This window comes from Trichoderma virens (assembly GCF_000170995.1).
Source record: "Trichoderma virens Gv29-8 chromosome Unknown TRIVIscaffold_63, whole genome shotgun sequence".
Taxonomy (NCBI): Eukaryota; Fungi; Ascomycota; class Sordariomycetes; order Hypocreales; family Hypocreaceae; genus Trichoderma; species Trichoderma virens.
Genome location: NW_014013686.1, coordinates 21401 through 47151, shown reverse-complemented (window position 1 = coordinate 47151; position 25751 = coordinate 21401). Strand labels below are relative to the sequence as shown.

General features: G+C 47.9%; 8 protein-coding genes across 8 annotated transcripts; 3 read left to right on the top strand and 5 right to left on the bottom strand.

Moving 5' to 3' along the window:
- Positions 1-1804: 1804 nt before the first annotated feature.
- TRIVIDRAFT_191928 (uncharacterized protein) lies at positions 1805-4685 on the bottom strand (the record flags this gene model as incomplete). Its single annotated transcript, XM_014100496.1, has 6 exons — positions 1805-1832; positions 2320-2993; positions 3066-3409; positions 3474-3732; positions 3795-4360; positions 4424-4685. 6 exons carry the CDS (start codon positions 4683-4685, stop codon positions 1805-1807), a joined length of 2133 nt encoding a protein of 710 aa, XP_013955971.1.
- A 2229-nt stretch (positions 4686-6914) lies between these two features.
- Positions 6915-7916, bottom strand: TRIVIDRAFT_70805 (uncharacterized protein; the record flags this gene model as incomplete). Its single annotated transcript, XM_014100495.1, has 1 exon — positions 6915-7916. The coding sequence occupies one exon, from the start codon at positions 7914-7916 to the stop codon at positions 6915-6917; it is 1002 nt and encodes a 333-aa protein (XP_013955970.1).
- A 924-nt stretch (positions 7917-8840) lies between these two features.
- TRIVIDRAFT_151831 (uncharacterized protein) lies at positions 8841-10434 on the bottom strand (the record flags this gene model as incomplete). Its single annotated transcript, XM_014100494.1, has 4 exons — positions 8841-9047; positions 9115-10170; positions 10194-10195; positions 10242-10434. The coding sequence occupies 4 exons, from the start codon at positions 10432-10434 to the stop codon at positions 8841-8843; spliced, it is 1458 nt and encodes a 485-aa protein (XP_013955969.1).
- Positions 10435-11236: 802 nt separating this feature from the next.
- Positions 11237-12557, top strand: TRIVIDRAFT_59921 (uncharacterized protein; the record flags this gene model as incomplete). The annotated part of the gene is made up of 2 exons (XM_014100493.1): positions 11237-11371; positions 11427-12557. 2 exons carry the CDS (start codon positions 11237-11239, stop codon positions 12555-12557), a joined length of 1266 nt encoding a protein of 421 aa, XP_013955968.1.
- Positions 12558-13163: 606 nt separating this feature from the next.
- TRIVIDRAFT_53214 (uncharacterized protein) lies at positions 13164-14864 on the top strand (the record flags this gene model as incomplete). Its single annotated transcript, XM_014100492.1, has 2 exons — positions 13164-13481; positions 13536-14864. 2 exons carry the CDS (start codon positions 13164-13166, stop codon positions 14862-14864), a joined length of 1647 nt encoding a protein of 548 aa, XP_013955967.1.
- A 3335-nt stretch (positions 14865-18199) lies between these two features.
- TRIVIDRAFT_191924 (uncharacterized protein) lies at positions 18200-19700 on the bottom strand (the record flags this gene model as incomplete). Its single annotated transcript, XM_014100491.1, has 4 exons — positions 18200-18439; positions 18495-18591; positions 18668-19456; positions 19555-19700. The coding sequence occupies 4 exons, from the start codon at positions 19698-19700 to the stop codon at positions 18200-18202; spliced, it is 1272 nt and encodes a 423-aa protein (XP_013955966.1).
- A 799-nt stretch (positions 19701-20499) lies between these two features.
- Positions 20500-22377, bottom strand: TRIVIDRAFT_53223 (uncharacterized protein; the record flags this gene model as incomplete). The annotated part of the gene is made up of 4 exons (XM_014100490.1): positions 20500-20624; positions 20705-21131; positions 21187-22050; positions 22111-22377. The coding sequence occupies 4 exons, from the start codon at positions 22375-22377 to the stop codon at positions 20500-20502; spliced, it is 1683 nt and encodes a 560-aa protein (XP_013955965.1).
- Positions 22378-23289: 912 nt separating this feature from the next.
- Positions 23290-24931, top strand: TRIVIDRAFT_191922 (uncharacterized protein; the record flags this gene model as incomplete). Its single annotated transcript, XM_014100489.1, has 5 exons — positions 23290-23548; positions 23616-23885; positions 23922-24287; positions 24348-24558; positions 24613-24931. 5 exons carry the CDS (start codon positions 23290-23292, stop codon positions 24929-24931), a joined length of 1425 nt encoding a protein of 474 aa, XP_013955964.1.
- Positions 24932-25751: the final 820 nt, after the last annotated feature.

The window sequence follows — 25751 nt, the reverse complement described above, 5'->3', positions numbered from 1 at the left end:
TTTGTGGGTTTGTTGACACAACTAGAGAGTGTATGCTGGCAGGCTCCTTTTTCTTTTTTTTTTCTGCTTTCGATAGGGAGTCTATGCAGATTGCCAACGACAAACTGAGGAACTCGGCAAGCATGATTTGCATCGACGATAAATGCACAGGTTTACGTATTGGTGCGCACCACTTGGCGGAGTGAGATCAAGCGGAACATATTACAGGGTAACCGAGAGTGCTCTTCAGGTTCCCTCACACTCGTTGTGTCCAGGATTGCTTTGAACTGTGACAAGCACACTGAGGGCTTGCCATATCCCTGAATGATGACGATAACAGTAGACATTTGCTTTCTTCTTGTTTCGTTATCGACTAGCAGATCGCCATACCAAAAGTTCCAATGCTCAATCTTTCTATGTGCATGCATCCAACCCAGCCGATTTTCTTCTATCTGCCGTCTTCACCTGAACGTGAGATTTCAACTATACACGGTTACAAAATCTTTGACCATTTGACCCTTCCACCCTTTTTCCCGGACTACAATAGTCTATGCAAGAGAGGAGCCCAGTATCATTGAGCAGGTCCTGCGCAGTGATGGTCGATGTGGCTGTATGGTTCGTGCAGCAGTGAATGCCTCAGGTTGGATGATGGTTTAAAGACTGAGTATAGACAACATGCACAAAAGCATTCTTCCAACTTTGGCAAGATTACAGAGCAAAGCGCCTACCTAATTTGAGGCCAGCACGGTTTATTTTGTCGATATAAAACGGGTGGAACAACGAAAAATTCTGCTAGGCTACGCATCTAGGAAGAGAGGAGGGTACTCTAGCCTTCCATCTAGGAGGGAGGGAGCACTCAGATAGGAAAAGATGGGAACCAGATATGAATGCTGAGCGGACCATAATCAAGTTCGCCACCGCGACCGGTCATCTTGACAGCAGTGGGGGCTGGGCGTGGAATGGGAGGAATGGGAGGAAAAAGGGCAGTAAGCCAAGTCGAGTCTAGTATCCTGATATCCTATTCCTTGCCCTTAGCAGGAGCCACTTCAGTTACTAGAGAGAATAGCGAGGTTTTAAGAATAGCCTTTGGCCAGGCCTACAGAGGAAACTCCTCATCGCTTGGGGGACAGTAGAAACGAGACGGCAAAACCGCTACGTACCCTCTCTTTGCTCAAACACACATACCACGCTACGCGTCGCTAAGCGTTCCTCTCTGAGAAACACGAAATCTACGTTTTCTGATGGCACCATCTTCTCTACAACACCAAAGTTCCAACAATGAAGCTACCGGCCAGGGTGATATTACCGAACTTCCGCCACGCACCAGAACTAACAAAGCCCTTGCCAACGGCCGAGGAGGTTGAGCATACGGCCCATCAGACTTTGCTGTCCTTGAGAGAACCTGGTTTGACACAGCCTCGCGGTTTTTTTTTACCATCAAAGATGAATACATTGTCAAGTATGATGTATGGTATCGACGTTACTGAGGATGGAGGCCATGACCCCTTGTTTATCGAACACTGCCAGTTGGAAACTCCTGTGCCCCCGCTACACGCCATGTATCAGACGTCTGATTTAGGTGTCTTGTATCTGGTCACCGACTTTATCGGGGGGAAAGGGTTGGATACGTTTTTGGGAGTGTCTGAAAGAACAGGCAAAGCGCTCGATCTGTGACCAGCTGCGACCATGATTCTCCCTGACGCGCAAGTGTAAACCACAGACAGCTTTTTACGGAGGTACGTTTGGTGGAGCGGTGCCCTCGACACCTACGAGGCGGTCTTTTCACACGGGGACTTTTACAAGCGTAATATCCTGGTTAAGCAGTTCAGGGAAGGGTCGAACGGGTCTCAGCACTACAAAGTGACCAGCGTTGTGGATTAGGAGATAGCAGGGCAGTATCCCTCACATTCTGAGTAGCCCTCGGCAATGGCACGGTTCCATCCATCGAGCGACTGGTCGGAGATATTTGACACTATCATGACGCCGTTCCCGCTGGAGGTAGAAATGTCACTGGTTGTGCTCCAAGATCTACAGTTAATAGAGGATCAGCAACATAAACTTAATGATGAGGTTTGCGCCAGCAGACTATGAATATGACTACCATTAGGAGTGAAAGATAGGGAACGATCATTACATGGTATTCGAGCATACCTAGACATGAGTGAGACACTAGCGGAGGAGGTATTCAGAACACGGTAACCGTAAGGCATACTTGACTTGTCTAGCTTGTCAAAATGTTGAATAGCAGCTCAGAGGTTGTGGCGCAAGACACTGGATCTCTCTTTAGACACGTCCGCCACCGGTGCCCAATCCCTTGGTCCAGCCTTCTTCACGCCAAACCTCTGACCTATCGTCACCAGGCTGGCGTACACCAACAAGTTCCGAAACGCGCGGGCATCCGCCTCCTCGCCAAACCCCTTGTCAAATCCCCGCTCAACCACCTCGTAGTCCAGGAACCCCAAGTTATCCACAGCCTGTCTCGTCAGCAGCTTTTGCAGCATCTCATGAACGGGCCCCCCCCTGGGCCACTTAAACGGAGCCGAGTAGGGGTGCTTCTTCCGCTTGTACAGTTCTTCCGTGATGAACGGCTTTGCCGCCTCGCGCAGGATCCACTTCTCCGTAAGCAGCTTCTGCGGTGCAGTCCCATCTGCCCAGTACGGCCCCTGCTCGCCAAAGTCACCCGTCTCGGGCGTGTATGCGTATTTGAGAGAAGGCGGCAGCTGGTTCACATACTCGACGAGGTGGTGGTCGAGGAACGGTGTCCGGGCCTCGATCGAGTGGGCCATCTCGGCGCGATCACCTAGTGTGCTGAGTATAAAGTTGGGCAGCACCGACTTTGTCCACACGTACTCGGCCCCGTGCAGCGAGTGCCAGCTGCTAGCCATCTTGGCGCGTACCTCTGGGTCGTGTGCCGTGGCCACCGTGTCGCGGCAGTTCAAGTCTGGCCAGCGATGAGACACCCAGGGCGCCCACGTGGCTAGGGACGGCTGGAAGTAGAGTGTTGGCGCTACCCCCTGGACGTCGTCAACTGACGAGTCTGGGCCTTGTCCCGGGCGGTGCATCCATAGGCCAGTCCACTTGACCACCTTTTCAAGGACCTCGTTGGATAGCCTCAACAGTTCAAGTCGCGTTTTCTGATCGTTGACCAATGGGGACGCCGGCATAGATAGATCCGGCTCGTTCAAAACGTCGCACATAAAGAAGGGATATCCGGCAAAGATCTCGTCAGATCCCTCCCCAGACAAGACGACCTTGAACCCGTTCTCTCGAGCTTCCATCGACAAGCCAAACTTGCCGACACCTGCCAAGTCGTGGCAAGGAAGCTCGGTGTGGAAGATAGAATCCGCAAAGTACTCTGCCAATCGGCCTTCGTTCATGTCTTTCTTGGCGAGGTCGACACCGAGCCACTCGGCCGTTCGATCGGCAATATCTGCAAGCGCGTTAGATCTAGGGGCTGAGGGGGGAATGTGAAGCAAGGCAGATCCTGAACGCACCAGATTCGTCAAACCCGGACCCGCTGGGGAACTTTATCGTGAAGCACCGGATCCGCTTGCTTGCATCCTCAGTGCCCGCCAACACTCCGTCTTCCCGGACGAGGTGTGCCACTATTCCTGCCACGGTGGAAGAGTCAATACCTCCAGATAAATAAATCCCGACCGGCACGTCAGCCCGCAATCGGAGGTGAACGGCCTCGGTGAGTCGCCTCCGGACGCCTGAAATAATATCGTCAAGTGGACGTGTTTCAACCTTGTCCTGCGAGAAAGTGTCAGATGAGAGTGTTCCTCTTGCTTTGCATGTGCTATTGCTGCCCTTACCTTTTCGGGATACTCCATGTCCCAGTATCTATGGTGATGTACGATCCCATCGCCGTTGACCTCTAACCAGCACCCAGGCAGGACCTTGTGGACATCTTTGAAGACGGTCCTATCGCCGTTCATGTACCCACCGTCGACAAGGGCCCCGACGTCCCATTCCGGCTGCCAACCCAGTGGCAGGAATGCTTTCGCCTCGGACGCCACCAGCAGGCGCTTCTCCCCCGATCCATCACGGACAAACGCCCAGTGGAGCGGCTTGATGCCGAACCGGTCCCTACCGGCAATGATAAAATCCCTACGCTCATCGTACAAGATGAAGGCAAATTCTCCACGGACGTGCTCGATGAAGCCGGGAGCCCCGTGGACCTTGTACAGGGCGACAAGCACTTCGCTGTCGCTCTGGCTCTTGAAGTGGTACCTGTGCTGGTCGGTCAGGACTTTACGGAGCCTATCAAAGTCGTACACTTCCCCGTTGACCACTGCGTGGATTGTCCCGTCGTCGCTATGGATGGGTTGGTCGGCGTCGGTGGACAGGTCGTTGATGGACAGGCGCGCGTGGCCGAGGCCTGTGTGTGCGTGTGTTAACTAGAAGCAGAATCCTCTTATGAAGAGAAGCAGTGACAACGTACCGACTCTAGCGTCTTCTGTAATCCACACGTGGGAATTATCAGGTCCCCGGTGAGATATCTCCATCAAGCCATTCTCTAATTGCGTAGTCAAAAGGGCTCGTTGTCTTTCTTGGTCTTCAAGTTCCCCATTTACGACCGCATCGTGATTGTGAGTACCGTTGAAGTCACCGTTTACCACTGTATTGTGGTTGTTTTTGGTATAATAATGTCTACTGCCACGCCGGAAGCGCTCGACCGAGATGCTAGCAAGTATGCCACACATAATGTAAATGCTCTAAGAGGCTCGACTGGGGAAAAAATGGCTTAACATTTAGAGCAGGGGGATAGTTAACCAGGGATACGAGAGGGAGATGTCTCTCTCTAATATACATTCTTGGAATTATTGCTGCTGCTGCGTAACTTGTTGCTCACTGGTGTGTAACTCGTAGTCGTGTCAGCGCGAAAACGAACGCATCAGCGTCTGACGTACAATTGGAGTTCGTTGACGGCATCCATGTCAGACATCATAGTTCATCACGAAACCTTATTTACAGCAAAGTTCAACGTTGATGACTTTTCTCTTACCGTCAGCAATGATGGCACTCCCACCGTCAGCAAATGTTGTAAGATAGCTTGACGGAATATCAGCCTGTGGGAATGACGTAAGTTATCGACAGCCCTACGGTGCTACGTCCGTGTATATTTCCGACGAAGTCCGAACAAAGAACTGGACAGCCAAAGATGGCTATCTTTTTATTATGACGATGTATACGTCTTATTCTAATGCCAGCCACAGCGACGCCTTAGAAGAAACCTCTTGAAATGATCCCAACATTAACTTAAGTATGGCATCCACCATTATTCAGAAGCGCCTATATTTAGTAAATAGACAACGTTTACAGATGGCTCTTGTCTATCAGTTGAAGGTAACGTCAGGCTGATTTTAATACAATTTTAGTATGGTGTAGCTCAGATAAAGAGAGCATTTCTAATAAGCACACAAACATATCTAGTTATACAAGGGTTTTTCAAATTAAGTCATAGCAGAAACTTATGGGAGATGATAAGGATAGTTTAGGGACTTCTCCTGGAGACAGAGTATGAATTGCCTTACAAAAATATTAGATTAATTGTAATTCAAATGTAACCCGCCAAACTGAACCTCCATCACAGGCATTTTCTATAATTCCGACTCTCAGCTCGTTCGTAAACTTATGTAAAGGGCTTTAGTTACGAATTAGCAGTTCACTCGGTAGTGATTTAAACATGAGGGTCTTACAGTTTCCCAAAACAAGAGTAATACGGTAATTGCACAGGATATATGTAAAAGCTTAATATATGTCTCGGGATATAAAGCAATGAAGCATACATGTAGGTATTATCAGATCAATAAATATATAAACCAACTGCAAAACAGTGCAGGGAACATTAACTATTTAAGAGAATACTATAATGAACCGGTTTCCTATAGGGTGAGTAGAGAAAGCTTTCCAAGGGATAAACCTTTAGGTTCTAGGTTTTCGTTAGTGGGTTAGGTAGGAGCTCCGTGGAAAGACAAGCTCCGCGGAGAGACTCTTCGAGGAGAACAGGTCTCCACAACCCCATTCTAATCATCAGCATAGCTGCTTGCACTGTCATGCCGCAGTCGTTGCTGAAGTGCGGTATCAACTGTGGTTTAGCGCGTGTCGCCCGATCAAGAATGTAAGACGGTGGAGCAAATTGTCGTCGAAAATCCTCATTCCTTTCCTGCTGTCCACCCAATTCTCACTCCGACGCACGGCCTTGCCTGGAGTGCGCAAACGCAAACGCCAGCCTAGCTGTCGTTCACTCTGCCAACTGGTTCTGGCCTCCTATCTTTCCTCGCCAACCTCATGCCCCGCCGCTGTTGTCGCCGGCAGACCGGATGCATTGGTCGCGCACTGAGCGGCTGCTCTATCGGGCCTCACCCATCGATTTTCCTTCTGCTGGGATATGCACATATGTTCACGTTGGACGGTGAAAAAAAACCGTTACCGAATGTGCAGTAGTTGTGTTTGCGGCTTCCTGAGGCATTAAATAATACGGCCAGATCGAAGCCAGAGTGGACGTGACACTCCGTTCTATTGGCTTTCTTCCTTCGTAGATTGGCTTTGGTCAAAGTTGGATCTCTCACTCTCAAGTAACCGGTCATGTCGACTGGCACGGTATGACCCAAAGCAGCGGCGTCTGTGAATTGGAGGTTGTTGAGAGCAACTTAGCTTAGACAAATCTTGGACATTTGGGAGGAATATTGTGGAAGAAAGCGAAACCCTTGATCTGAAACCTATCATCCAGTGATCAGGGAATGGCTTCTCCATGTTTCATTGTGCCATTTCAACGAGAACACATACAAGAATAACTTCCGCAATGCTCGTGAAGCCGACCCCCTCGTATCAACATGGCTTGTGTTGTTATCTGAATCTATTTGTACACGTACTCAGATCTCATAGATCAGCGAAGCATGGAGTCTTGACCTTATACATGTTCAGTGGTATCAAGCACTCTTAAATTTTCGCTCGAATCCCTCGGCAACCCAATTGTAGGCTCTCTTCCCTGCCGGATCGACGTCCTCCATATTCTTCAGCTTCAGCTGGACCAGCAGTGATGCAGTGGGATCTCGAACCACCCTTTCAATGATTGCCAGAGGCCAAAAGAAGTACCGGCTGAAAGCATTGACAGTAACATCGATCTTTGGAAGCAAATTTTTGCAATTTTCAAGTTCCTGCTGCAGAAGACTTTGGTACTGTGTGGTATCAGATGAGGAATCCGTCAGGTGTTGATAAGCAAGAAGCTTTGCAGCAGAGATGTAAAGCAAGATATGAACTCCATGCCCATCTGTCAGCGAGGTGTTCGCCCATGTCCCCAGCTGTTCTATGATATCACCGAGCCCACAGAATGCAGGTGTGTCATCGAGGGCAGCAAGAAGATCGGAAAACAACCGGACTATCTGATAATGCATTCCAAGAATAGGCCAATTCTCAGGTTCCGGGGATGTCGACACCAAGCAGGAGTCATAGTAATCGTCGAAAACACCGCGCAACACTGGGTCTTGCAGTGGCGTAAGATTCGAATCCTGCACCGACATGACCATACAGTGGTAGAGGAATGATTCGGTGAAGATGCGTTCAAATATAATGGCCGACCATGTTTGCGAACTTGCCAGCTCTTGGCTAGATGCTGTGGCAGCGGCGCTCATCTTGGTCATGGCTCGCTTGCGGAAAACTTGGCCGGCTGCTGCGATGTGTGCAGTGGCTGTCGCTGGATCGTAGCCTGGTTTTCGATTTTCATAGAGACACAGGATGACCACTGTCGCCAGTAACCAGTCTTCACTACCCTCACATCCTCCCTCTTCAAGTATGCTTCGCAGCGCATGAATGGACTTTGCATAGAACCGTTCTGCTCTCAACTCCGGATTCCCAATTTGATATTTTGTCCCAAGAGCACTGGTCGCGCAGGCCAGGCAAGCGGTCAGTAACGGCGGGCTAGACAACGCCATATCAAAGGCATATGAAAAGTCCAAATACCGTGGATGAGATCCTGGATGAATACGACCTGGTAGAAACTCATTGGCAAAGGCAACAAGCAACACTGTCGCGTTTGGTTCTCCCACATTGGAGCGCACAACAGATAGAGACGGCGGGACCGTGTAAAAAAGACTCTCTTCAGGCGATAATGGAGCTGATGGGGACAACACGGTGTTAAAGAGCTCATAGATCGGATTGCCTGGTCGGTCCCATCCCACCAAGGTATTCAGCTCACTTCCGTCGCGGTCTTCACCGGTGGACCGCCTGCTACGCGGCAGATGTCGACGGTCTTTTTCTTGTTCTTTTGAAGGCCATATACATTCAAAAGCATTTCTCAAACAGTTTTGGCATCGTTCTCGCGTCTCATCACATTTTTTTCTGCGTCTACGACCTATTGCTTGTCAGCTTCTCCGCGTCATCTGTACACGCGTTGGCGGTTTTACAAGTCAAACATCCAGTTTTGGTTCTAAGCTTAGGCATTGGATATAAGACGCATTGTGATATTGTATCACAAGGCTCTGCGAGACGAAAGCGAGAGGTTTGATTTTGTTGGTGCTCGAATTCCAGGTTAGGTAGTTGCAATGTTGGAGGTGTTCCCAGATGTTGCCGCATTTCCTTGATAAGCGACCCGATCGGCTCTACTTCGGAGGAGTATTTCTCTTGGCTCTGTTCTTTCATTCGTTCCGGCCACACGACAGCCCAGGAGGCTGGAGCCAGCCAGAGGCAGGCTAAATCTGACGATAAAATTCCATGACTTAATTCGTTTGGAAAATACGGAGTACAGTGGTTTACAATTATGGCAGATTGCTAAGCCCATCAAACATATATAACTTTGTCATCTCATATCAATCAAAATACGATTTTGCTTTAGGAAATAAACTTGAACAATACTCGAACTAATAGACATATCGAAAGTCCGGCCTTTGCCAATCAGTTCTATCGCTCATATGCTCCTCAATGATATCTGTCACCGACATTTCTTGAGTAGATGCTTGAGCTGTAGCCCTTTCCCTGCGCGAGTTTATCCACGGCAAGTATACCCGTAGGGCGGCGAGGAAGAATGCACCGAGAACAAAGCCGGTCAAGGAAGATCTGATGCCAGTCTATTGAGAACTGTTAGCTTTAAATGCATGTGCTTATTTTTGTTGAAAGGTAGTTGAAATAACTCACAGGATACGATGGAGCCTCTTTGGTTTTGTAGAACTGTGGGCCTAAAATATTTCCCACACAGTAGGCAATAAAGAGCATCGCGTTAGCCGTGGTCTTTTTTGTGAAACCTCCAACATTAGAAGAAACGAGGGAGAGTGAGAGCGGCATGTTGGCAGCAAAGACGGTACAGAGGCAGTATCCACCGAGTCTTGCATTTTTATGTTCGGCAGGAACTGCATAGACTATCACCATTCCGATGAGACTGATCAAGTTGAGGGAAAACATGGTGATGATGCGAATATTTTGGAACCGAGATGGAAGATAGCAAGCCAAGAGGACAGCTACGAGTTGAGTGGCACCACCAGGCATCTGGAGTAGCAAAGCATTCAAGCCCTTGTATCCGAAGCCGGCAATGACAAGAGAGCCGAAAGCAGTAAGGCCGCCATTGGGAAGGTTGACACTGAGCGACCAGCAAAACAGCAGCAGTGCTTGAGGATCTCGAAGAGCCTCGAATACTTGCGACCACTTAAAATTATTGCTTCGGATGCCTGTATTGTTGTCCGCAACACGGGCGACTGCTATTTCCTTTTGCCGAGGAGACAAGAACTTTGCCTTGGATGCTGAATCGGGAAGCATAAGCAGCATGAGCACACTCCAGAAGACGGTGATTCCACCAAAGATGATAAAGAGAAGTCTCCATGGAGCAAGGGCAGATTCGGTGGTTCCGATAGCATATGCGAGCACACCACCAATGATGTTCGCCACGGAGTTTCCTGCAAACCACAGACCGTGTCGAAAAGGCTGTTCTTTGCGGCTGTAGAACATGCCCATAAGAAGCGAAAATCCGGGCGCAACAGATGCCTCTGTCACCCCGAGTAAGAATCGGGTGACCATAAGCCCGGCGAAGTTGCTGGTCACAGCATGGCACATCAATACAGCACCCCAAAGAAAGACAGATACTGCAAGATATTTGCCAATGGGAATTCGAACCATAAGATAAGAGGCTGGGAACGACCAGAAGAGATATCCGAAATAGAAGATACTAGCGCACCAGGCGTATTCGCTGCCGACAAGTTTCTGCTTACACAGTCAGTCTCGACGTCTGGGTTTGAGGGTTTGAGGGTTTGAGGGTTTGTGGGGTAAGGAACTTGCCGTATCCTTGATTAGGCCAAGGAGAGAAGAATAACTGAGAGTCATCTTGTCGAGGAATTGAAGCATATAGCAAAATCCTAGAAGAGGCATGAGGACTAGGTCAAGTCTCTGTCGGGTCGACTTGTCTTCATCTTTGGAGATGTTGTCGAGGGTTCCAAATCTTAGTGACTGCTGAAGTGACAAGTCCATCTCTGCATCCTGGACGAACTTCTCCTTGTTGTCAACGGTCTTCTCCATTGCGACAAATCGGATGTTATGTGGCTCGTGTTAGACTAAGGGTAGAGGGCGAAGAGTATAAGGTAATTGCTGAGATTAATATTTGACCTTGATCTTTTAGGATGGTGATGATGATGATAATAATAATACTAATAATAATGATGATGATGATGATGATAATGATGATGATAATAATAATGATATTCGAGGGTGAGAAACAAGGGGATACTTATGCTCTCCATTAAGCGCATCCTTATCTATGGTCAAGAACACTATTTCGGTTGCTTCGCCTTGGTTTATTGCATACATGTCGAACATGTCGAACACTGTGTTGGGGTGCGATTCCAGATCGCCTCGGGTCCCTCACCTGGCAGTTGAAGCTGGCTGGGCTTGCAGGCGCGCAAATTATTCTGATTGGTCAACCCCGCGCTCAAAGATCTAGCGGCCCCAGTCTCTCCACTCGGGTCCTTGTCTCTGCCTTTTTTTACCGATATCTTTCTGCTGCATTCGTACTCATCGCCAGATAGTCTATCTGTGGCTACCGTGGAGCTTGGTCAGATAACCGCGCAATTTAATCTAACTGGTAGATGGATACAGCACATTGGCACCGGTAGATCGTCACATCAGAAGTCAAAACGATGGATCTGTTCAAATACTTGTCTATCTTCTTTATTTCCATTTTTATTCTTTAAATAAATAACATATTGCTCGGTGTGTACCACAGACACTTTGGATCTTGCCGAAAGTCACGGACGACTTCTACTTTTACTTCACAATGTCTACCACCTTGGTTAAACCATCTCATATCGTTGCTGGTCCCTGTCAGCTGCCAGCTATTGAGCAAGTGAGGCGAGATGTTGATAACATAGTTGGTAGGCTTCTGCCTGCCATCTCCAAGCTTAACAGAGAGGTTCGTCTACCTCCTCCTGTCAATTGATAGTAACCCGAAAACTAATAATCTACAGATCCATGACACTCCGGAAACGGCGTGGCAAGAACATCACGCCCACGACGTGATCTGTGGATTCCTTGAAGCCAACTCGTTCAACACCACTCGGCATGCATATGGTCTTGCCACCGCACTCGAGTCCCGCACCGTTAGTGGCAACGAAGGTCGAACCATAAACTTCAATGCGGAATACGACGCCTTGCCAGGTATTGGACATGGCTGTGGGCACAACTTAATCGCTACGGCCAGTATCGTGGGATACGTGACACTCAGTCATTTGATTAAAAAGTTCAGCATTGATGCAACGCTTCAACTTCTTGGCACACCAGCAGAAGAATTAGGAGGGGGCAAAGTCGTTCTTCTGAAGAATGGAGCATTCAAGGGCGTTGATGTATCACTCATGGCTCATCCGTGCCCTGTTTCCAACAATGGATTGCTTGAATATCCTGGCGGATGCGCTGGTCTTCTCACAAACTCTCATATCGGAATCTTTGCCACCTACTCGGGCAAATCTGCTCATGCGGGCGCAGAGCCTTGGGAAGGCGTGAATGCTCTCGACGCTCTTGTCTCTGCTTACAACAACGTCAGCATGCTCAGGCAACAGATGCGCCCAGGTTGTCGCATCCACAGCGCAATAATAGAGGCACCAAAGGCAGCAAATATCGTTCCTGCAAGCACCAAAACCGTCTATTCTATTCGAGCGCCCAAGATCGCGGCAGCCAACGAACTGGCTAAGAAGGTGGAAGCTTGCCTCAGTGCCGGTGCCCTGGCAACAGGCTGCAGTTGTTCAATTGAGCGCGAAGCTGCCTACGAAGATCTGCTTCCCAATCTTCCGCTCTGTGAAGCCTACACCTCACATATGAAAGCGGCTGGGAAGGATGTTCAAGTCCTGGCTACGGAGGTTGTAGGAGCGAGCACGGATCAGGGGAATGTGAGTCATGTGATGCCGGCTCTGCACCCCATGTTTGGGATTCCGTGTGATGCGGGGATCAAGATCCACAGCAAAGAATTTGCGGAGGTGGCTGGGACGGAGCAAGCGTTCGAGATGGCAGTGATTGTGGGGAAAGCCTTGGCCATGACCGGTTGGGATCTTCTAACGCAAGAAGGCATGTTTGAGAAAGCAAAGGCTGATTTTGAACGGAATTAGCGTTGATCTCTCCATAAATTTGGGACGTGTTATTGCTTCATGAGATGATACTGTGTAAATTACCGTTACTAAGCTTTATTCGACCTACTGATGATTATCGGCAAATGATGTACCATCATCAACCTTTTTGTGATCGACGCTTTGTGCACCCAGCTTGCTAGTAGTGAATTTGTTTAGTGAGTGGAATATATGGCCCAACTCAAAGGTTTGAGCTCGAACAGGGACAGTAAAACATTATGTGCTGATTGCAGTTGAAGTCGATTCACGACATAGATTGAATTGCGTGGGGTTGGTGTGGTATCGTCAGACCCACCCGAGGCCTGGGTCCTTTACCGCGCAAATTATGTTGATTGGCGGGTTTCCCCTCGTCCAATCAAGGCGGATTGCGCTCCGATCTAGATGTTTGGCATGATATCGGCTTTGCCATTATACACTGAGCTTGATAAGAGCCTAGAACTAGAGGTATCTGATTGAATTCGGCGGTCTTCATGTATAAAAACCACACTACCATGCATTGAAGAGTAACCTCGTATCTCACTTCGACAAAACGATAGAGCACTCCAAGTAATGGCGACTACTACTACCACCGCTCATACGATTGATACCATGCAAGTATCGAATGCCGGTACGGATGGGGCTGAGGCAGATTGGGCCGTAAAGGCTGCAGTTAAACGCGATTCAGTGCTGAGAAAAATTCCTATGGAATGGCTTTTGACTTCTGATATCATTCAAACTGTCTCGGAGACTTCTATATATAATGTCTTGGACCTCCCACGAACATGCGGAATTCTGACACAGAAAGAGATCGTCATTACCGAAAGATACGATGCTACAGATTTGATTGAAAAACTTGCGTCGGCGGAGCTTACTTCTGAAGAAGTGACAATAGCATTTTGCAAAAGAGCTGCTATTGCACAGCAACTGGTGAGAGGAATAGCTTCATTTATCCTAGTGTTGCTGTTATTGACAGTTTTACAGACAAATTGTCTCACCGAGATACTTTTTGAGGAGGCAATCGCTCAAGCAAAGGAATATGACGCGTATCTAGCATCACATGGGCGGCCGAGCGGGGCGTTCCATGGTTTGCCGATATCTGTCAAGGAATCCTTCTCCATCAAAGGCGTCGATTCCACACTTGGATTTGTATCATGGATTTCGAACCCGCCGAAAAGTGACAACGCAGCTCTTGTTGAAATTCTCCTTCGAGAAGGCGCCGTCTTGTACTGCAAAACAAACATTCCGACCACCATGATGACAGCAGATTCCGAGAATAACATATTTCTTCGAACTCTCAACCCATATAACCTTTCTCTTACCGCCGGCGGCTCATCTGGTGGCGAAGGAAGCCTCGTCGCGCAGCGTGGCTCCATCTTGGGAATAGGTACCGACATCGCTGGAAGCGTGCGTATCCCGGCCGCCATGAATGGTGTATACGGATTCAAACCGACCGCGTGTCGTATCCCATACGGTGGACAGAGCGGTGCAGGAAGACCCGGAATGTTTGGCATACTGCCTGCAGCTGGGCCGCTTGCTCATTCTGTAAGGGATCTAAAGCTACTGACAAGGACAGTTCTCAACAGCAACCCATGGGAGCTGGATGAGACAGCCATGGCTTCCCCATACCGCGATTTGCCCGCTAAGTCCTCGCCACTGCGACTTGGAATCATCACTGAGGACAACGAGAGACCTCTACATCCAACCATCATGCGCGCATTGATGGTTGCACAAAAGAAACTTGAGGAAGCAGGTCACTCTCTTGTACCCCTTGACTCTCTTCTTCCTGAGACTCTGTATAGCGTTACTCGGCTCGCATGGCGCTACTTTGGTCTCGACGCATCGAAAACTGCCATGAAACACATCCAAGCAAGTGGCGAGCCCGTCATAAAGTCTATATCAACTACAAGCTTCCCAGATATGAAGGATCAAGTCCTCACACTCAACGACGTGTTTGAAATGAATGTGCAGCGCCGAACTCTTCAGGCAGGATATCGTAAAATCATGGTTGAGAATGGGCTGGACGCAATTTTATTGCCCTCCTATCAAAGTCCAGCACCGAAACATGACACATTCGGCTTCCCAATGTATACCGTGCTTGCAAATGTATTAGATTGGCCTGCGGGCGTCATTCCGTACATGAAGGGCGACTTCTCTTTGGACAAGGAATTTGTGCGTGATGTTCCTTACGAGCCGTCATATATTCCAGAGAATGTGAAAGACATGCCTGGGAGCTTACAGCTAATGGGGAAACCGTTTTGCGATGAAGAGCTGATGGAAATTATGGCTGTTGTTGATAAGGCATTGGCTTGATACATCGAGTTTTGCATGGAATTGGCGGGATTGTGAAATTAAGAAGAAAACTCTCAATTGCTTGGACTAAATTGATCTGAATCAGAATTTCGGTGACTCGATGAATAGTGTCTTGTGATGTTAAAGTGTGGATGTGTCGAGATGAAGAAGTGAAGAAGTTAAGCGAGTTCAATATCCTCCAAGGCCCCCCCCAGATTTGAACAAGTTCAGCAACAAACGGTCAACCTCAATGTGCGACATCACTTCATTGAGCCTTGAAGCGATTTCCAATAGTCATGTTTAGTAAAAATACAATGATCTATATTTAATACACGTATCAATACCCTAAGTCCAAATTTTTACCGCAGACATCCATCCCGCATAGTACCGTCCTTAATCTCTTTGCACTCATGAACTGTATTATCCGTGGTGAGAAGATTTAGCATGTCGTTTTGGTCATCGTCGCCAAACAGACCCCAGGCATTACCCTGAGGCCCATCTTTGCGCAACGGAAGGGATTTAAAGTATGGCAGGGTGGGCATAGCGAGTCGAGTATTACCCAGCCAGGTAGGCTATATGCAAGTGCAAATTGTAAAGAATACTGAGAAATTCTTGATCCCACCGAAGCCTTTGCTGATTTAAAACATTGAGTGCTTATGTCAAGTCAGTATATATATATTTGATATCGGACCACTTATTAGCCTCACTCCTCGTCCTACCACCATTCTGCACGCAAAGGGCTAACCAAAAAGTCACACGAGGAATTCGAACGAATCACTCGGCCTCGCTAAAAAGGGTTGAGCAGGAGATGTGCTAGTAAAATCGACATATGCCTAACGTTCACTTCAACAGCCGTTTCAACATGTGAGTTTCGTGTAATAAACCTGTAAATGAGCATTGTCGGTTGAGAAGTGCTGCTAGGTGATGAGAGTTGGGCAGATACATAGGGTTAGAAAGTGAAACCGCTTGAGTCTGTCTCCATTATTTCAGAGGAGCTGAAAGCTGTCGTTGATAGCTAAGGTACTACACTTAGGGAAGGAGATATTCTTTTAATCTGATCCGGGTGAAACTGTACGTATAAAGCATTGTCCGTAGGGGGCCGTCAGGCATTGGAGGATCAGGGTCACAACTCCCTTGAGGAGAAATCCATTGCTATTGGGCCTTCTGGGAATACTCTTCGCTGGTTGCAGATGGGAAGCAGCGTAAGCCGGCACTAATCTAGGATAGGTGGACCAGTGAGCTTGACATTATTAGTAATCTCTGTCCATACCAAGCTTCAGCGAATATTTTCTTCACAGAGGATACCCTTGAAGCAACTTAGGCAGTCATCACGATTCTCTCGAAATCCGGCGTCTTAACTGTCGATTGAAGCACGCCAACTGTTCCCTTGATGGATAGCTAGACTATACCTGCCTAATCTGCATCGTTTTATTTGAGATGGGTGAGAGGAGATGCCACATGGATCACATATTTCACACCCTTAGCTGCATCATTATATGTGCTAGTCGTCGCAATGTCGGACACTCTCTCTCTTTCGACAGAAAGCGGGCGAGAGATTTGTAGCTCTTCATCTCGTCAAAGCAACTATAGGCATGGAGAGCTATACACCTTCTGTATCCTGAATATAAAAGCTTGATTAATATACAAAAGCTTATCATTCCTGTGGCTCCTGTGATTTGGTACTTTATTAAGTCTGCTATATTTGACAGCATTATGCGGCTGGAGTATATTCAGAATAAAACCGACTAATGTAAACTCTCCAGGCATTTTTGAAGATTTAATACCTCCTGACTTCACTGGTGAAACAACATGCATCGCGTTCAATCGGCAGTTTGCAGTGTCGATAGGTGGGTAATACATAACTAGGTGCTTCTACTTCAGTGGTGTCTCCAATTTATACGTTCTTGGGACCTGTATATTGGCTCAAAACAGTGTATACATCTGTAGAGTACCATACATCCCCAAGCATATCTTCATAATTTACCCACCGAAAGACTATGAGTAGCCTAAGAAGAAACGCAATAACCGCAGAGCGAAACAAATCCTTCGTCAGCGAATCATACCCCACCGGAGAGTACCGGGGATCAGTGTACTGGTACTCCAGGAATGTCTTATTAAGACATTGAAAGAAATACGGCGTAGACAACACAGGGTTCTGACGAGGATACGTTGTTGGGCTACCATTGATCCTTGGCGCAGATGTGCTAGGCGGACACCATAGCGGACTCTTGCGGACATTGTTGGCGGACACAGGCCAGCCAATTGCGTCCGTGGGATTCTTACTTAGGCCTACCTCCTGCGCACCAATCCATTGTAACAGCTGCAGGATATCTACTCCGCAGGCGGGGTCTTGATTGCAACGACGGAATTGATCGCGAAGAGGGTACATACCATGTGTGGTCTTGACAGTGGGGCATGACTTCCGGATAAGGCAATTGAACAATTTCCATTGTCAGGGAATTTCATGTCTGATGGGAGATGGACAAGAGCACTACTTAGGCCATTTACGCACTAGAATTTTCATAGAACGTTGATATAACGTTACATGTTCTCTGGTATGTCTGGTGAAAGCAACTGTAGGGTTTCATACTATTTGGTGATTCCAGTCCAACGGCCCAGGCTCACGTACGAGTACGCAGGGAGCCTGGAGCTGGCCCACCATGTATACTCTGCCGGCATACCGCACTGCTCATGGCTATTTTGGTAGCCGCCGACGCTTCATTCACACACCTACGCCTTATGTCATTAATGAAAAGGCCTCTTCATCGAGTGGAAGCCTTGAGACCAAGGGAAGCATGTATTCCGCGGAGTCGCATCTGTCTGAGTTCTTACAGAGTATGTATACATGTCGATGGAAGTACATATGATAACAGAACCATTGGATTTATGCAGTCCGTACGAGGGAGAAGACTTCATACCTCCTCGTAAGCAGGAGGTACGTGCCTGTAATCATGTGAGCGGCCCACTGTGCGGTGAGTAGAGTACAATCAACATACCAGCTACTAGCCACCGAGTTTTGAGTTGCTCCAGTGCCGATTTTAGCACACCGACTGTTAATGGAATATCAATCTCCGTTGAAGGACTATCCCTTAGGCTCAAGCAAGTTATCAAGGCCTGATATAGCATATGCATAAGGAATGGCCCCAGCCTCTCGTGGTTACGAGCAAGAGAACTCCAAGACTCTTGTGTCAAGGTAGCAACCACATGCCGAAGTGCGTATATAGTATCGGGCATGTTATCTATCGATCGCTCGTTTCTTGTTGTGTTTGAGTGTAAGAGGCCGCTATCAAGCATGAATATCGGGCTGTTATATCTTAGTTCAACTGAATATATATAGAGATAGGAATCGGAACTCATTACATATAGCATGCTGCATTCAGGGTACAAAACAATATTCTCTTGGTTACGCCTTCCTTCTCTCCGAGGTTGATCAGAGAAAGAATAGTACGGCGTAACTGCACTGTGTCGTGTGGCGCCTCGTCAACTCTAGAAATGCATTGGCTGAGAAGAGGCACGGCATGTGCAAATCGAGCAAATCTGCCAATGTTCATCTGTGAAGAGAATCGAAGCTGCACTGCATCGGCTGGCTTTGAAATCTATCATTCCTGGTCAGCAACCGATCAAGCATAAACAGTGACAAGCGGGATTTACTCCACTATCCCATTCTGCGTCATCCACTGGTAGGTAGCTGTCTGAATCAGGATCTGAAGTTACCAGGTGTCGCTTCGGGTTAGATAGGTTGACAAATCTGTGAAAAGGACCTGGTGAGAACTCATTGCTTAAATAGCGAGCCAGTCCACTAGAGCAGGGGCAAAGGATCATACCTGTCAAGTATCAAAATCATCCACCATACTCGGCGACACTCCTCCAGCTTGATCCATGGGATTTCAGTAGTATGGGCAAGTTTTGTGAGACTGTTGTCGACTCCAAGAAGGACACCTATGCGAGCACAGTTTGCCACAGAAAGAAGGACAGCAGGATATATGCCGTGACCAAGCTCGTAGACTGCGATCAGGACGGCGGCTTGCAGAATAAGGATCGATAGTCTTCCCGAGGACTCCACGCTAATGTAGAACTCCTTTACAGTTGTATAGAGCGCTGATCTTGCGACTGTGGGGCGTGATACGCAGAGTTTCATAGCCAACACGAGTAAGAAGAGCTCGGCTCTTCGAAGGGTTAATCTCTCTAGGAGGGTTTCTTGGAATTGCTGGTGAGATAAGATGGGCATCCACGTGTAAATGTTTTGGTTGAATTCTACTGCGATAGTTTGGATATCGCTGATGCTGCCGACTAAGCTGGACACTGCTTCTGTAATGCTCACTTCTATCTTTGCGCTTTCTAATTGTGCTCGTATGAAGTTGTCGTCGGGGTTGAGGAAGCTTGCAGCAAAGATATCGAGTTCACTGAGTTCGGAGAGCTGGTAGTGTATATCATATTGACTTGGATGGGGCGATGCGGTTTGCACTGCTGAGGCCTGAATGCTCGATCCAGCAGTGGAAGCCGTCCTAGATGATGTACGCGGACTGAGCAGAGAAGGCTTGCGCATAACATGTCCACTTCTGGGCCTGTTCCTTTGTTTTCTGCTAGGAGGATAATCGCATGATTCCTGCCTCCTATTCACTCAGGCTCTTGCGGTTAATTTTGGATCCTCGAACCCTTCCCCCTCCCTTCTCTCTCTTATGCGAGGGTTAGGATCGTATGAATAACTCACTCGCAGCACAGCGCGCAAAAAGGATATTGACGGTCACATCTTCTCTTCAATCGCCGACAGCGATGGCAGGAAAGCGGCGATTTTGCGACCCCTAAGCCATCTAGTGGACGGTCCTCCGTGGGAGCGGACTCATGCTGCGGCGGCATGTTCTATGCGGATGTCCCTTCGCAGTCGGGGGCCGCTTCAGACAAAGGTGGTGTGCGGTGCTAATCTTAGAAATGTCCGGGTCGCCGCAGGTGTGGAAAAAAAAATAGAGGAAGAGGTGTCGCTGTGGTTGCTCAAGATAGGTTGCCAGATATCCGTGTTTCTTGGTCGTAAGCGAGATTAGAAACGCATTGTCATCATAGTACGCATCATTTCTCCTGCATGATCCGTGTGATGCCTGGGTCTTGGTAATACTGAGGCTTCGAGGGTCTGCTTGTTTTGAGCGCAGATTGGACCAAACCTCGCGCTACTTGTTAAACTCCGCTGGGCGAAATCCCGATTTAAAAGTTCCGCTCACTAATAAAGTAAAGTCCGGATTGTCCGCTGCTTTAGTAAAAGTCCTACCCACCACCACGTCAGTCGTGAAAGGTTCTACTCCACCCCCGCCAATCGTGTCTCTCCAAGTCTACCTTAAACCAGAACCAGCAAGGTGAAATGTAAAACAAGTATCCTGCTATTCGAGGGGCGAGCCCTCGGTAGCCAAACCAAGAGCATAATGAGAGAGTCATGCATGTTATGACGCTAGTCCTCTGTACATAATAAGCATGCATCACATAACGGTGATTCGTCATGTTCATACCCTTGTTACCATACACCGTCATTTGGAAATTAAAGGGAAAACCAAGCAGAATCACTGGTGAGAAAAAAGATGTTATACTTTGCTACTTTGTGTGTTCTGACTATCGTAACACGAGCTAGCCTGAGAGTACCCAATTATCTAAAAGGCCATGCATGTGCCATCTAGGAATTGGCCCTACCAAGTGCCTCGTCTAAAACTTCGGCCAGGACAAGAATCTTTTCCTCCTCAAAGCGTCGGCCGACTATTTGTACAGCCACCGGCGCACCGTCATAGATCTCTGCATCGTCTATAGGACATGAATCAGCATACGTATATCTTCTCAAATATCGAGAAAATCACGGGGTTGCAAAAAAGAAATCCACTTACACGATTCCCAAACTTTTCGGTCCCAATCGTTAAGAGCAGTGTATGTCTCATTCTTCAAGTCAATGTCCTTGTTGGCCGTAGTGACGGGAACCACGGCAGTCGTGTAGTCAAGAACATTAGTGACCGCAGTGTAGCCGTACCAGTCATAGCGTCCAGGTCTCGCTGCGGTAAACGGTGCCGCAGGAAGAATCCAAGCATCGACCGGGCGACCAGTGCCAGTAATTTCAGCCGTCCCATTCCAATAATCCAGGTATTCCTTTTGATATTCACGCTTCAAGACATTGTTGGCGGCGATATCGGTGGCGTTCTGTTGTTTGTCGCTAGGCGTCTCGCCATACAGGCCTGTGATTTGGGGGAAGATTCTTTCACCGGATAGGCGGAAGTTCTTATGCACATCTTGTCCGCCGTCATATAAAAGTGAGTTCACCTACAATTTGTTAATCCTTCGATGCGTCTTGATAACTGATACAAGCCTGACTGACCAAGATACCCACCGCCCTCGAATGAGCGGGCGGCTTCCATTCAAGAACTCCATGCCCTAGATCCTCAATAGCAGACCGTATAAGACCCATGGCCCGTGCCACTGGGGGATGAGGAGTAACGACGCCGTCATGATCCAGGATTCCAAAAACTAGCCGGCGCTTGGCGAGATCGCGAGTGCATTGCTCGAGCTCGTCGCGGTATGGGAGCTCTACAACTTGTGGGTCATACAGCCAGGGCTTGCTTGCCAAAACATTTTTCAACAGTAGGCGCATCGCGCCAACACAAGGTGCCAAAGGCCCAATACTGGATTGGATAGTGTTTTGACCATCCAGACTAGTTGCCACGCCCTCGTATGGAAGACGATAAGCAGAGGGTTTGAGACCGTAAATTCCGTTGGCGCTGGCGGGCATTCTGATGGAGCCGGCAATATCGGTCCCAAACCCAACAGGAGACCCTTTCAGAGCGATTAATGCTCCCTCACCTCCAGAAGAGCCACCAGCAGATAGGTGACGGTTCTTGGGGTTATTGGTGTAACCGATAAAATTGTTGAATGTCTCCCCACTCACCAATGTCTGTGGCACGCTGGTTTTGATGTAAAAAACGGCTCCGAGGTTTCGTAACTCGCGTGCCATCTCGCTTTCGAAGACCTTCTCTTTCCCTGTACCCTCCCTACCCTCAAAAGTTCCTAACCAGCCGACGTAGCCCATGGTTGTCTCAACGCCCCTCACGTGAAACTGATCTTTCAGTGACACGGGCAGTCCATGAAGTGGACCAACTGTCTGGCCAGTCCTCTCAAAGTAATCATCAAGTTTTTCTGCGTCTGAGATAGCCGCAGCAAAGAATATCTCATGTAGGCAATGAACCTGTCATGCTATTAACATTATGGCCATGATGGGAAAGCTGTATACTTTGTACCACCATACCAGTTGATGGGCCAGTGCTGCCCTGTGGCAAAATGCTTCGGTAACTTCTTTTGCTTTCCATGTCCCTGACGCTATATTTGCTACAATATCGATGGCCTCGGTCTCGGTGATACGGATTTCTCGTGCAGTCAGAAACTGACGAATGTAACCCGTTACATCTCGTTGCTCGTCTGCTGTAGGGATCTTGCCCTGGATGACCCATTTCTCAGGAATCCGTGCGTTTACATCGTTCGCATGCTCCCGGGCCCGGGTCTCCCAGTCGGTCATTGTATGTTCTGATGCCAGTTGAAAGGGACGACTATACTGTTGTTGGCGGTAATGTCTATAGGAGTTGGATGTAACACCACCTTGTTTCGTGCAATGGCAAAGTCGAATTCGAATTTTGTTGAGACCAATAGATTGTATTATATACTAAATAGGTAGACGACTAAACACCCAGAAGCTCTGCGGATATTCCGTGCGGCCTCTTTAGCTCTCCAGACCAATCCTAATCCCTGTTGAACAGGGGCTTCCTAAGCCTTACCGAAGAGGAGAAACGACTAGGGAAAGACAGTTAGGCCCTGCTGACACACTGTTTCTAGTACTACTGCGCGACAGAAAGATATATCCATTCCACACTAGTGGCGTTTTTCTCTTGAGCGGAACTCCCCAAGCGGACTTTTCCAGCGGAAATATCCAGCGGACATATCCAGCGGACACATCAGCAAGCATACCCGAGGGACAGTTCTGGGAGGCTATTCCTTGCGTTCGGCGGCATGTTTCATCATACAGGCTTTCCCAGCTCATTTGTACCCGTCTACTTGCATTCTAACGAGGAGCACCATTTATTAACCACAAAAGGAATTAGCGACGCCTCGGCATTGCCATTATATCTTCGCCCAAATCCGTACCTCGTAACTCCAATCTCGTGATTAATAATGTAAAGACACACAGTGGAACTTGGCGGAACGTGGAAGTAAACCGAACGCTGAAATTGACTCCATAATGAAATGACAGCTTAAAAGAAGAGCGAGCGAGAATGAGAATGAATGCTATATTCTACTATCTCACTAGCAGATGCTGTCAATAATGCCGCTATATCTCTTTGGATAAATTCTCTTCTTTCAACTCTACTAGTGCCAATATCACTAATTAACATCCCCCAAACACTCGATAGGATTCCGAGCATATTGCAGAAACATGACCGAAAAATCCAAAGATAGCTCACAGCAGCGATTATCTATATTTAGCCTTGTCCTAGGCAAATCTCGAGTTACGAATGAGTTGCTCGAGTTTCCTTACGCTGGGTCTGGTACACAAGACGACCCTTATGTGGTCAATTTCATCCCAGATGACGCTGGTAATCCTTATAACTGGTCCACCGCCTTGCGGTGTGTAATCACCATCATTGCCGGTGGAGGGACGCTGGCGACGTCTTTTGCCTCAACGGCTTTTACTGGTAAGTCTAGAGTTTGTGGATTCACCAAATTTGGATTACAAAATATGTTCATACAAAATGATCCCAGGTACGTTGTTTGAGCTGGAGTCTGACCTCGGCGCAAGCACGGAGCTCATCACAGCCGCGGTATCGCTCTTTGTCCTCGGTTTCGCTGTTGGACCGCTACTCTGGGCTCCTTTGTCGGAAATGTACGGCCGTCGAATTATATTTGTTATAACCTTTGGTGCATTCACCGCTTTCAATGCTGGCTGTGCCGGCGCCAATACTACCGCCACGATCCTTGCTCTTCGTTTTTTTGCAGGCGCCTTTGGCTCGTCTACGCTCACTAATACTGCTGGTGTGATCGCAGACACCTTTTCAGCTACTTATTGAGGCACCGCTTTGAGCTTATTTGTTTTGATGCCAGTGGTCGGACCAACACTGGGGCCGTTGTGCGGTGGTTTCCTAGGAGAGAAGCAAGGCTGGAGATGGGTTGCAGGAATGATTGCCATCGTTGGAGGCGTCGTGTGGATCCTTGGAACTTTATTCATACCAGAGACGTACGCGACTGTTATCCTTCGAAGAAGAGCTGCAGAACTATCCCAGATTACGAACAAGACGTACGTAATTCAGCTTGATATCAACGGGCGAGGGGCTTCCGTGGGGAGCCTACTTAAAACCAGCTTGACTCGACCTTGGGTTTTTCTCTTCAAGGAGCCTATAGTATCACTGCTATCTTTATACATGGCAATTATCTACGGTTTGTTTTGGGTTAAATTGTGAGAATTATGGTTACATTTTCACTTATGTCTTGATGTAGGAACCCTCTACCTCTTCTTCGGAGCTTTCCCTGTAATCTATCAACTAGATCGCCACTGGTCAGAGGGCATCGGTGGTCTTCCATTTCTCGGTGGTTCAGTCGGTCTGTTATGTGCAGCTGCATTTAGCTTCTGGACAAACAAAAAATACAAAGAAATCGCCAAAATGAAGGGAGGAATCGTTCCCCCCGAAACTCGCCTTATACCCGCCAGGTACGCTTCTCTTTTTATCCCCATTGGACTGTTTTAGTTCGCATGGACAAATAGCCCGTCTATCCATTGGGTCTCTTCAGTACTCGCAAACGTTCCGTTTGGCTTCGGGCTCTTGGTCGTCTTCTCGTCTATCACGAATTATTTAATTGATTCATACCTCATCTTCGCTGCATCCGCGATAGCCGCGAATACAGTCTTGCGATCACTATTCGGCGCGGCCTTTCCTCTTTTTACTCCCTATATGTACCAGAGTCTCGGTATCCACTGGGCAAGTTCTGTTCCGGCCTTTTTATCACTAGCTTGCGTCCCTCTTCCGTTTATTTTTTACAAATATGGAGCAAAGATACGTAAACGATGCACATATGCTTCTTAAGTTGGCGCCATATTGTTATGACTTGAATCATTTTGGTCTTGAACCTTGATACGCGGTCATGCTTTCTCCAAGGTTTGGTTTGAGCGGCTGTTGCCGATTGGAGTGAGCTATGGGTTGATTCTGGGTTCCGAACCAAAGGCTGAGGCATAGCCTTTTATTCAACCAGCTGTTACAGTATTGAATCTCTCATCTAGATATTGAATCTAACCTATAGAAGTATATAGGGAAGGTGCTATAGATAAATATAAATCCTGTATGTTATATCAAGCTTATCTTTGTTCATAAGGTGAATCATATAATAAATTGCTATTAATCTCACACACGCTAAGTAAACTACCTGTTCAGGAGCGGAGAGCGATAGCTCTCTCACTTGTCAACCAATCAATGGCTCTTTTTCGCAATGTTTGTCTCTGGCCACCATTTTTTGGCAATAAAGAATACCATACCGCCTGTGTTTGATATTATTATTTTGCTAGATTTTCTCCACGTCCAAGCATAGAGATTGTAGACATCCTTATCTATTTTGCCCAGATGATAAGCTTAATTATTGTTGTCTCGTTTCTCATTTTTTTTTTTTTTTTTGAATTAATTTCATTGCCTCATCAGGACCGTCAATCCTGCCAATTAAGCGACAATTTGTGGCCTTCTCCGAGCTGCCTAAATGAATAGATCAGGGTGAGAGATGCAGCACTGGAGTGAACGGGTCCTCAGGGAAATGATGGACTTGATAACCGGGCAAATGGTGTCCCGCCGGCTTGAAATATGAATCTGGCCCTTGGACAATGGCAATTCTCTTCTCTCCATCGGCTTCAAAGACGGT